This window comes from Zalophus californianus, chromosome 10 (assembly GCF_009762305.2).
Source record: "Zalophus californianus isolate mZalCal1 chromosome 10, mZalCal1.pri.v2, whole genome shotgun sequence".
In the NCBI taxonomy this organism is placed as follows: domain Eukaryota; kingdom Metazoa; phylum Chordata; class Mammalia; order Carnivora; family Otariidae; genus Zalophus; species Zalophus californianus.
The window spans coordinates 88,467,927-88,481,403 of NC_045604.1; the positions used below are offsets into that span (position 1 = coordinate 88,467,927).

The following is a 13,477-nucleotide window of genomic DNA, read 5'->3' on the forward strand; positions in this document are numbered from 1 at the left end:
AAGAAGGGAAATTAAATGTGTACATGATAGATCCAGATAATTGTTATGCAAGGCCTCTCTGGAAGTATCCTGATAACCTTCCTCTAGTCTGGCCTTGACTTGTCTTAAAGGCATGAGATTTTGAGGTTGGGATCTGGAAATGAGAAAAAGAAAAGACTAAAATATTGTCACCAAGAATGTCAAGGAAAAGAAGCTTCAGTGCTGGCATCAAGGAAAGGAAATTTTTCAAATCCTGTTTTGATTCCATCTTTCAATCAAAGAGAATGATCTTTTAGTTTAAAATACAAGAACAAACAAAAAGGGAAAAATTTTCAGTGTATTTCTCAGAGCTATAAATAAGTTCAAGTCTCCAAGCTGTAATGAAGTGCCTATGAGACACTCACATCACTATGAAGTGATTGCAGAGGAATAAATGTTAGTTCAAGTGAAATAACTTTGCAACAAATAAGGGAAGAAAATAAAGTGTACTTAATTTTACCTCTTTCCAAGTGACCCTTTTTACAAAATGACTCTTAAGTTGAGAAAGATTATACCAAATAGTAAGATTAAATCAATAGTAAATCAAGAGAGATTAAATCAAATAGTAATGGTGATACAGTTGGATTAAAACGCAAGCCAGTTTATCTACAAAGGCTTATGTTCTCCCATCAACACCCACAGTGTTAGAAAACTGGAGATGTGCCAATCTCATTCTAATTTAAACTTCAAAAATTGACACCAATGATCCCATGGTTGATTCAAAGCAAAACACATACACACACACCAAAACCTAGAATGATAACTAAGAAACAACTAAATCATGCAAAAACTCATCTTAGTCTTGGACAGAATTTCCCCCACATGTTTTATATGATTATAAGTCAGTCCTGGATAAATATCAATCATTTCATAAGAATGAAAGGGAAAAAGAATGGGCTGTAGAAAGGATACTGAATTTTGAAATATAAGCACCAATTTAAGAAATCATAAGAAATGCCTACTTTGAAAATAATTTCCAAAAATGGGAAACTTCAGAAATTCTCTGCTTTATAGTCTCAATCAAATTAAAGAGGACACTGTGAATCTAGAACAGTTTGGAGGAGAGAAAATGAGATAAAATGATGTGAAATCCTGATTGATTAATAAAGATCTGACCAATACTTATGGCAGAAAAGAGAACTACTGAAAGAGAACACCATGTCAAGAATTCTTCCCAGAATTAAGAGGCCAGGTACTTTGTGATCTTCAGAGATGGAGTTCACTCAATGTTTCTGCATGTCATGTCAACACCAGAGAATGGGCCTATGGAAGTATTCTTTTCCCCAAACTCTCACTTAGCTCAAAATTCAAAGAGATGTATTTCTTTGAGTACCAATGTTTTGTAAAAAAAAAAAAACCTACAGAATTTTTAAGATTCTCTTGTTTTTCTTCTTCCAGATTTTAAAACTTAACTAAAAAAAAATCAGTCACCTTGCTTTAGGAAGGTCTTGCTGCAAACCTATCAGCCCTACCTCACAAAATAAAGTTTAGTAAAACATTAAAAAATATGAATAAGTAAAGGAATCTGATGAATAGAAAAAAAAGAATTCTTCCCAGAACTATGAGGAAACCTGCAAAAAATAAAGAGACCAACCAGTACATTACCACTACACACCCACAAGAATGGCTAAAATTAAAAAGACAGACTATAGCATATGAATATGATAAATGGATCTCTTTGCTAACAGAAGTATAAAATGGTAAAACTGCTTTGGAAAATGAGTGGCCATTTTTACTAAGCTAAATATGTGCTTATCCTATGACCCTGCAATTATTCCTAGTATATACCTTAAAGACAAATGTCCATCAGAACAGATGTAAGAGAGTGTTTATATTTGTAGACACTATTCGTAATAGCTCCAAACCAAAGCCACCAAAATGTCCATCAACAGGAAAATGGAAGAATATAGCAATAAAAAAGAATAAACTAATGGTATATATGGCATGAATGAATCTCACAGACATTGAAACATTGGATAAAAAAAGTACAAGCTGTAGGATTCCATTTATATGAAGTTCAAGAAAAGAAAAAATCTTTATGTAATTCTAAAATTAAAATTACCTCTATAACAGGGGTGTCTGGCTGGCTCAGTCAGTAGAGCATGGGACTCTTGATCTCGGGGTTGTGAGTTTGAGCCCCACATTAGGTATAGAGATTACTTAAAATCTTTTTTAAAAATAATAAAAATTACCATAAGATGCATAGGTAGGGGTGTGTGTGTGTGTGTGTGTGCGTGTGCGTGGTGTGTGTATGCACACACACATGTGCGTGTATGGACACTGGGAAAGAAGTTAGGGACTAAGAAAGGACCTGTTAGAATCTCCCTGTGGGATTCTGGAAATGTTCTCTATCTTATCTGGATGGTTATCCATGTATGTACTATATGTACTTATGTGAAAATTCATTTACAAGTAGTATACTTTGTTATGCCTCAGTAAAAAAAAAATAAATATTTAAAAATATATGTAATGGAAAAAACTTTGTAATGGATAGAAGTAAGTACATCAAATGTTAACAGTGGTATACTTTAGGTGGTCACATTTTTTTTGTTTTTATACTTTTCTGTATTCTCATCTTAAGTAGACAATATATTGTCTTTATAACATCTATATATTAAATATATATGTATTATATATATAAAACAAATAAAACATAATGGGAAAAACAGCTATACTCAAGGTGGTCAAATTTTTTTCTTTTTAATATTTTTGTGTTCCTCTCAAGTATAATATATATAATTATACAATATTTATATTTGTTAAATATATATTTTTATATTATATATAAAAAACATATTAGAAAAATATGTTTTTTGCATAATGATTGGCTCATAGAATTTTTTAATTTATTTATCTATTACTATCTTTTTTCTTTACTGAATATCACTAAGGAGCCTAGGGTGTGCTAATCAACATGTGATTGCATTATGACCAAATCAAGAAACTTATTTAGTTCTGGAGTATATGAATTAGAAAGTGAAAGTCTGGAGGGCGGAGCAAGATGGCGGAGGAGTAGGAGACCTAGATTTTGTCTGGTCTCAGGAATTCAGCTGAATAGGGATCAAACCATTCTGAACACCTACGAACTCAACAGGAGATCGAACAGGAGAGTAGCAACAACTCTCTGAACAGAGAAGCGACCACTTACTGGAAGGTAGGACGTGCGGAGAAGTGAATCCGAGGCGATATTCGGGAGGATAAACGGCGGGGGAGGGGCCTCCGCCGGCCGCTTCTGGCAAGTGCTAGAGCCGCGGAGCACAAAATCGGACCTTTTAAAAGTTGGCTCGGCGGAGGGACGTCGCTGCAGTGGCTAAGCCGGGGGGGGTGGAATCCTCCCGGGACAGTGTGGTCTCAGGACCCTTGGGGTCACAGAGAGACCGGGGGTGCCTGAGTGCGGCAGAGCTCCCAGGTGTCGGGGCGGGGAAGCCGGCTGCAGATACGGAGCAGAGTCGCGGGCTCTCAGCTCGGGGTTGCCATAAACTGTGATCTGCGGCCCAGTCGGGGCACGGCTCCCCCAGCAAGGACCCAACAAGCAGCAGATCCGGGGAGACTCCCCTTCCTTCCCGGGGAGGAGCGGTGCGGGAACGCACTGCAGGGATCTGCTGGATTTGGAGACTCTGAGCGGGGTCGGGTGCCAGAGATAGCAACGCTCGATCACAGGCCGGGTGAGCATGGAGAGCGGCCGGAGACCGGGGACACGGGAGTGACTGCTTTTCTCTGGGGGCGCACTGAGGAGTGGGGCCCTGAGTTCTCGGCTCCTCCGGGCGGAGACTGGGAGGCCGCCATTTTCGCCCTGGTCCTCCAAAGCTGTGCCGAGAGCTTGCAGGGAACAAAAGCTCCTGAGAGCAAACTGGAGCAGCTTCCTTAGCCCGGACCGACAAGGGCGGGGCAATTCCGCCTCCGGCAAAGACATTTGGAAACCACAGCAACAGGCCCCTCCCCCAGAAGATCAACACAAACAGCCAGCAAGCCAAGACCAAGTTGATCGATCAAGGAGAATAGGAGAACTCCAGCGCTAGGGGAATACTGCACATAGATTCATGGCTTCTTTTTTTTTTTTTTTTTTTTTTTTTTTTTTACCATGATTCATTATTTCATCAAAGTTAATTTTTGTTGACTTTTTTTTATTTTTCTTTTTCCCTTTTTCAACCAACATCTTATAAATCCCTTTTTTTTAAAAAAAAAAAATTTTTTTTTTTCATTTTTAGAGTCATATTTTATCCCTTCATAGTAGTTATCCTTGTTTTTGGCATATATATATAAGTTGTTCTCTCTTTAAAATTTTGAGGTACAGTCTCTTCTAACAGATCAAAATATACCCTAAATCACTAGTGTATGGCTTTGTTCTAGTCTCCTGCCTGATCACATTCTCTCCCTTTTTCCTTTTTTTTTTTTTTTTCCTTAAATCTTCTTTCTTTTTTCAAACAACTTATCTTACCAAGTCCTTTTATAAAATCTTTTATAATTTTCATCTTTACAGTCATCTTCCATCCCTTCATTGTATCAACCCTTATTTTGTACATATATGTCTTTCTTCCTTTAAAATTTTAGGAGGCACTTTTTTCTAACAGACCAAAATACGCCCAAAATCTAGTGTGTGGCACTGATCTATGCACTAGCCTGATCATATTTGATCATATTCTGCCTTTTTTGAATTGTTTTGTTTTTGTTTTTATCTTTTTTTCTTTTTTTTTTCTTTTTCTCTTTCTTTTTTCTTTCTTTCCCTTTCTTTTCCCCTGGTTTCAGGTCTTTTCTGATTTGTATACAGTATATTTGCTGGGGACGTAGTAAACCTGTTAGCCTTTTGTTCTCTCATTCATCTATTCTCCTCTGGACAAAATGACAAGACGAAAGAAATCACCTCAGCAAAAAGAACAAGAGGTAGTACCGTCAGCCAGGGACCTACTCAATACGGACATTAGTACGATGTCGGACCTAGAGTTCAGAATCATGACTTTAAAGATACTAGCTGGGCTTGAAAAAAGCGTGGAAGTTATTAGAGAAACCCTTTCTGGAGAAATAAAAGAACTAAAATCTAACCAAATCGAAATCAAAAAGGCTATTGATGAGGTGCAATCAAAAATGGGGGCACTAAATGCTAGGATAAATGAGGCAGAAGAGAGAATCAGCGATATAGAAGACCAAATGATAGAAAATAAAGAGGCTGAGAAAAAGAGAGAGAAACAACTACAGGATCACGAGGGCAGAATTCGAGAGATAAGTGATGCGATAAGACGAAACAACATTAGAATAATTGGGATCCCAGAAGAAGAAGAGAGAGAGAGAGGGGCAGAAGGTATATTGGAGCAAATTATAGCAGAGAACTTCCCTAATGTGAGGAAGGAAACAGGCATTAAAATCCAGGAGGCACAGAGAACCCCTCTCAAAATCAATAAAAATAGGTCAACACCCCGACATCTAATAGTAAAACTTACGAGTCTCAGAGACAAAGAGAAAATCCTGAAAGCAGCTCGGGAGAAGAGATATGTAACCTACAATGGTAGAAACATTAGATTGGCAACAGACCTATCCACAGAGACCTGGCAGGCCAGAAAGGACTGGCAAGATATCTTCAGAGCACTAAACGAGAAAAATATGCAGCCAAGAATACTATATCCAGCTAGGCTATCATTGAAAATAGAAGGAGAGATCAAAAGCTTCCAGAACAAACAAAAACTAAAAGAATTTGCAAACACGAAACCAGCCCTCCAAGAAATATTGAGAGGGGTCCTCTAAGCAAAGAGAGAACCTAAAAGCAGCAAAGAGCAGAAACGAACACAGACAACAGACAGTTAACAGTCACCTTACAGGTAATACAATGGCAGTAAATTCATACCTTTCAATAGTTACCCTGAATGTAAATGGGCTAAATGCCCCAATCAAAAGACACAGGCTATCAGATTGGATTAAAAAACAAGACCCATCAATATGCTGTCTGCAAGAGACTCATTTTACACCCAAAGACACCCCCAGATTGAAAGTGAGGGGGTGGAAAACCATTTACCATGCTAATGGACACCAAAAGAAAGCTGGGGTGGCAATCCTTATATCAGACAAACTAGATTTTAAAACAAAGACTGTAATAAGAGATGAGGAAGGACACTATATCCTACTTAAAGGGTCTATCCAACAAGAAGATCTAACAATTGTAAATATCTATGCCCCGAACATGGGAGCAGCCAATTATATAAGCCAATTAATAACAAAAGCAAAGAAACACATTGACAACAATACAATAATAGTGGGGGATTTTAACACCCCCCTGACTGAAATGGACAGATCATCTAAGCAAAAGATCAACAAGGAAATAAAGATGTTAAATGACACACTGGACCAAATGGACTTCACAGACATATTCAGAACATTCCATCCCAAAGCAACGGAATACACATTCTTCTCTAGTGCCCATGGAACATTCTCCAGAATTGATCACATCCTAGGTCACAAATCAGGTCTCAATCGGTACCAAAAGATTGGGATCATTCCCTGCATATTTTCAGACCACAATGCTTTGAAACTAGAACTCAACCACAAGAGGAAAGTCGGAAAGAACTCAAATACATGGAGGCTAAAGAGCATCCTACTAAAGAATGAATGGGTCAACCAAGAAATTAAAGAAGAATTAAAAAAATTCATGGAAACCAATGAAAATGAAAACACAACTGTTCAAAATCTTTGGGATACAGCAAAGGCAGTCCTGAGAGGAAAGTATATAGCAATACAAGCCTTTCTCAAGAAACAAGAAAGGTCTCAAATACACAACCTAACCCTACATCTAAAGGAGCTGGAGAAAGAACAGCAAAGAAAGCCTAAACCCAGCAGGAGAAGAGAAATCATAAAGATCAGAGCAGAAATCAATGAACTAGAAACCAAAAGAACAGTAGAACAGATCAACGAAACTAGGAGCTGGTTCTTTGAAAGAATTAACAAGATTGATAAACCCCTGGCCAGACTGATCAAAAAGAAAAGAGAAATGACCCAAATCAACAAAATCATGAATGAAAGAGGAGAGATCACAAGCAACACCAAAGAAATACAAACAATTATAAGAACATATTATGAGCAACTCTATGCCAGCAAATTAGATAACCTGGAAGAAATGGGTGCATTCCTAGAGATGTATCAACTACCAAAATTGAACCAGGAAGAAATAGAAAACCTGAACAGACCTATAACCACTACGGAAATTGAAACAGTCATCAAAAATCTCCCAAGAAACAAAAGCCCAGGGCCAGATGGCTTCCCAGGGGAATTCTATCAGACATTTCAAGAAGAATTAATACCTATTCTCCTGAAACTGTTCCAAAAAATAGAAATGGAAGGGAAACTTCCAAACTCATTTTATGAGGCCAGCATTACCTTGATCCCAAAACCAGACAAAGACCCCATCAAAAAAGAGAATTACAGACCAATATCCTTGATGAACATGGATGCAAAAATTCTCACCAAAATACTAGCCAATAGGATCCAACAGTACATTAAAAGGATTATTCACCACGACCAAGTGGGATTTATTCCTGGGCTGCAAGGCTGGTTCAACATCCGCAAATCAATCAACGTGATACAATACATTAACAAAAGAAAGAACAAGAATCATATGATCCTCTCAATAGATGCAGAAAAAGCATTTGACAAAGTACAACATCCTTTCTTGATCAAAACTCTTCAGAGTATAGGGATAGAGGGTACATACCTCAATATCATAAAAGCCATCTACGAAAAACCTACAGCGAATATCATTCTCAATGGGGAAAGGCTGAGAGCTTTTCCCCTAAGGTCAGGAACGCGGCAGGGATGTCCACTCTCACCACTGCTATTCAACATAGTATTAGAAGTCCTAGCCACAGCAATCAGACAACAAAAAGAAATCAAAGGCATCCAAATCGGCAAAGAGGAAGTCAAACTCTCACTCTTTGCAGATGATATGATACTGTATGTGGAAAACCCAAAAGACTCCACCCCAAAACTGCTAGAACTCATACAGGAATTCAGTAAAGTAGCAGGATATAAAATCAATGCACAGAAATCAGTGGCATTCCTATACACCAACAACAAGACAGAAGAGAGACAAATCAAGGAGTCTATCCCATTTACAATTGCACCCAAAACCATTAGATACCTAGGAATAAATCTAACCAAAGAGGCAAAGGATCTGTACTCAGAAAACTATAAAATACTCAGGAAAGAAATTGAAGAAGACACAAAGAAATGGAAAAACGTTCCATGCTCATGGATTGGGAGAATCAACATTGTGAAGATGTCAATGCTACCTAGAGCAATCTACACATTCAATGCAATCCCCATCAAAATACCATCCACTTTTTTCAAAGAAATGGAACAAATAATCCTAAAATTTGTATGGAACCAGAAGAGACCCAGAATAGCCAGAGGAATACTGAAAAAGAAAAGCAAAGCTGGTGGCATCACAATTCCGGATTTCCAGCTCTATTACAAAGCTGTCATCATCAAGACAGTATGGTACTGGCACAAAAACAGACACATAGATCAATGGAACAGAATCGAGAGCCCAGAAATGGACCCTCAACTCTATGGTCAACTTATTTTTGACAAAGCAGGAAAGAATGTCCAATGGCAAAAAGACAGTCTCTTCAACAAATGGTGTTGGGAAAATTGGACAGCCACATGCAGAAGAATGAAACTGGACCATTTCCTTACACCACACACAAAAATAGACTCCAAATGGTTGAAAGACTTAAACGTGAGACAGGAGTCCATCCAAATCCTAAAGGAGAACACAGGTAGCAACCTTTTCGACCTTAGCCGCAGCAACTTCTTCCTAGAAACATCGCCAAAGGCACGGGAAGCCAGGGCAAAAATGAACTATTGGGATTTCATCAAGATAAAAAGCTTCTGCACAGCAAAAGAAACAGTCCACAAAACCAAAAGACAACCGACAGAATGGGAGAAAATATTTGCAAATGACGTATCAGATAAAGGGCTAGTATCCAAAATCTATAAAGAACTTATCAAACTCAACACTCAAAGAACAAATAATCCAATCAAGAAATGGGCAGAAGACATGAACAGACATTTCTCCAAAGAAGACATCCAAATGGCCAACAGGCACATGAAAAAGTGCTCAACATCGCTTGGCATCAGGGAAATCCAAATCAAAACCTCAATGAGATACCACCTCACACCCGTCAGAATGGCTAAAATTAACAAGTCAGGGAACGACAGATGTTGGCGGGGATGTGGAGAAAGGGGAACCCTCCTACACTGTTGGTGGGAATGCAAGCTGGTGCAACCCCTCTGGAAAACAGTATGGAGGTTCCTCAAACAGTTGAAATTAGAGCTACCGTTCGATCCAGCAATTGCACTACTGGGTATTTACCACAAAGATACAAATGTAGGGACCCGAAGGGGTACATGTACCCCAATGTTTATAGCAGCAATGTCCACCATAGCCAAACTGTGGAAAGAGCCAAGATGCCCATCGACAGATGAATGGATAAAGAAGATGTGGTATATATACACAATGGAATATTATGCAGCCATCAAAAGGAATGAGATCTTGCCATTTGCAACGACGTGGATGGAACTGGAGGGTGTTATGCTGAGTGAAATAAGTCAATCAGAGAAAGACATGTATCACATGACCTCACTGATATGAGGAATTCTTAATCTCAGGAAAGAAACTGAGTGTTACTGGAGTGGTTGGGGGTGGGAGGGATGGGGTGGCTGGATGATAGATATTGGGGAGGGTATGTGCTACGGTGAGCGCTGTGAATTGTGCAAGACTGTTGAATCACAGATCTGTACTTCTGAAACAAATAATGCAACATATTTTAAGAAAAAAGAAAAAGAAGAAGATAACAGGAGAGGAAGAAAAGGGGAGTATGTCAGAGGGGGAGACGAACCATGAGAGATGATGGACTCTGAAAAACAAACTGAGGGTTCTAGAGGGGAGGGGGGTAGGGGGATGGGTTAGCCTGGTGATGGGTATTGAGGAGGGCACGTTCTGCATGGAGCACTGGGTGTTATGAACAAACAATGAATCATGGAACACTGCACCAAAAACAAATGATGTAATATATGGTGATTAACATAACAATAAAAAATTAAAAAAAAAAAAAAAAGTGAAAGTCTCCCATAATCACTTCCTATGGGAATAATCACTGGGAAATTTTCTGTGTATATTTCTCAGGATCATTAAATGCCTATACTGACATGAGTATAATATGTTGTACATCACATACATACATTGATATGGATACAATAATAATTAGTTTTATGATTTAACAGAAATGAAATCCTATCATTATAATGTTCTGAATCTTGTTTTGTTTACTTACCTGCATTTTTGGTCAACTGTTTATGGTAGGACTTTTAAGACTTCCCATTTTTAAGATAACCAAGGAGAAATCTACACTTTACTTAGATCTTATTCTTTCATAATATCATACCAGAATGTATTCATTAAGCTGTTAAGGAATATTTATCTCTACTTAGTGCTCTATTTGTACATTTTAAAGCCTCATACAGTTTAATTTTGTCATATATGGTATAAAGCCAAAGGAAACAAAAATAAATAATATGCCAAAATATTAGTGTATTAACAGTGGATATCTATGGGGCATGATATTGTGATATTTATATTTTTGTACATTCCTTTCTAAATTTTATATGATGCACACATTAATTTCTTACCTAAAACCAAAGAAAAAGAAGAAAATGTGAATCCTGGTTGAAAAGCCAAGCATTGGGAATGAAGAAGCACCAGAGGAAATGGACTTAAAACATGTGAAGGGCTATCATGTGGGTAGATTAGACCTGTTCTATATAATTAATGGTGTAAATTTAGAACCAATGTGCAAAACTAAATAGAATTAAATGGAAAATAATTTAAGTTTGAATATGGAGGAAATTTTGATAGATCTTCCAAAAGAGGGAATTTTGAGTTCCTCCAACACTGAGAGTATGCATATAATGCTCCTCATTGAAAATACATTTGATGGTTTTGAGACCTAGAGGTTTTTGGAAAAGATCATCTTATAAATGTGAAGTACTATAAAATCTTCGCAGGAAAACTATTCTTTGAAAGTCTTGATGTCTCTACATTGCATCTGGCTCAAATTCCATGGCTTTTCTTGACTATTGAATCACTTGGTTCTGTCCATGTCTCCTATTTCTATTGCACCTACTCCATTATCTATGTGAGTGGCTTTTTTCTCCTGTTAATTTGAATAATTTTTTTAAAAAACTTACTGAATAATAAGAACCATAGCATTTATATGTGTGTGATAAGTTAATTCATGTGAACTAGCTAGAGTTACTAGCATTTATAGAGTCTCATGGTAGTTTATTAGAAGACCAAAATTATGTGTTTTCAAGAATTAAATAGAGTGGGAAACAATGTGCTAGAGCAGTTTACTAGTTTCTATTATAAGTACTGAAGTGAAGAATGAGCTACATTTTCCCCACTGCTGAAGGGAAATCAGTTCAGAATAAAAATATATAAATATGAAAATCTTCTGATTTGGTACTAACTTTTATTCCTCCCTTCCCTTCCCCCTTTTCCTTCCCCTTATTTTTTTCCTAATTCATATCCTAGCTTTGAAGCTCTATTTACTGCTCTGGAAAAGAGACGATACGAGTTAAGGATTGCTAGCTTCAGTGCCTCTATTACTACCATGGAAGAAGTCTTTTTTAGGTGAGCGAGGATGCATAAGGAAAATAAAAACAAAAACCACCGGGGAGGAAGAACCACATCTTGGTCCCTTTTGTAAACTCACCAAACTCAGAGTCACACATTAGAAAGTAAAGAGATGAGGAGAGGAGAGAACAGACATGATTTTTTTTTTTACGGTAATAACCCCCAAAAAACACCACTATCACTTTTTTTATTATGTTACGTTAATCAGCATACATCACAACGATTAGTTTTTGATGTAGTGTTCCATGATTCATTGTTTGCATATAACACCCAGTGCTCCATTCAATACTGCCCTCCTTAATACCCATCACCGGGCTAACCCATCCCCCCACCCCCTCCCCTCACACCACTATCATTTTTAAAAAGAGCAGATATTTTGATTCATCCAAAGTATGAATTAGATGTTAATTTTTAACTTGAATGGGTTCAATTTAATGCAACACTCAATACCTTGCCCTAATTTTCCTAGCCTTACTATGGTCTGCCAGCAGTCCTGTGACTGGGGTTTGGGAACCACTCTTCTACCAGAGTTTACCCTGTTGCTTCCATATAATGCCCCTGCCAAGTCAGTAAGCAAACCCAGGAGCCTTCTTTTTTTTTTAATTTAAAATTTTTTAAAGATTTTATTTATTTATTTGAAAGAGAGAAACACAGCGAGAGAGGGAACATAGGCAGGGGGAGAGGGAGAAGCTGGCTTCCCGCAGAGCGGGGAGCCCGATGCGGGACTCGATCCCAGCACTCTGGGATCATGACCTGAGCCAAGGCAGATGCTTACAGACTGAGCCACCCAGGCGCCCCACCCAGGAGCCTTCTGAGTTGAATGTTGTAACTCACATTCTCCAAACAAGATATGGGGTAGAGTTGAATGCTTTGTTACTTTTTTTTTTTTTTGTGTAGAGTCAGTAATCTGGAAGATTCACAAACAGATATCCAAGCTATCCAAACTCCACCTCCCGCTGTGATGAATGAAGTATCAGTTAAGAACCAGAATAGGAATATGTCAAGCAATTGTTCTACCATGAACGAAAGCCCTGCTATTATGTTTAATACTGGGGTAAGCACCTTTGCTAAGAAACCTGATGTATATTTATTTGATTAGGGTACAAGAGGTACATTTTTGTTTCCTATTTGAACGAAGGTAGTGTGGAGTTCTTAACCACTGCATCCTACCAGACAGGGAGCAGTCTGTACCACAATCTAATTAATTTCCTAATGCAGAAGCAAAAAGGTCTAGGTAAAAATCACAGCTCTCACTCACACCATTGCTATTCCTCAGTTCTTTTTTATGTCTTAGAATTCTTTTTTTTTTTTTTTCAAATTGCTAACCCAGAAATTTGGTAGTTCACTGAAGCTGGAGTACACTGGAAAGAGCATGATTTTTAGTAATCAAACATGCCCAATATTGTAAGTTTTTGCAATGGGAATTGATAATGCATAAGGGATGTTTCCCTAATCGGTGCAGTTCTCAGTATGGGAAGTCCTTGTGAGTTGCCCAGCATTTCTTTCCTTCTCCTTCTAATTATCTCTTCCTCCTATAAAGAAGCCTGGTTTTCTTGACTGTTAAAAGAGTCTGGGGAAAATCATCCTGTTGAGATTTCAAGTGTGTTATATGAAAATTCAGACCTTACACACTGTATTTAACACCTTACAATAGAGGTCAGCAAACTTACACAAGGGAATAATCGATATGTAAGGCGGGGTTGGCCACATGGTCTCTCTTGCAGTCGTCCCATCCTGTCCTTGTAGCACAAACACAACCATAGACAACACAGAAATGAACAG

General features: G+C 38.0%; 1 protein-coding gene across 1 annotated transcript in view; it reads left to right on the top strand.

Annotated features, from left to right (window-relative positions):
- Positions 1–13,477, top strand: part of LOC113932774 (ATP-binding cassette sub-family A member 3-like) — a 145,493-nt gene that overhangs the window by 65,835 nt on the left and 66,181 nt on the right. The window contains 2 exon segments of the mRNA XM_035722218.1: positions 11,594–11,692; positions 12,593–12,754. Coding sequence (XP_035578111.1) covers positions 11,594–11,692; positions 12,593–12,754 — 261 coding nt within the window.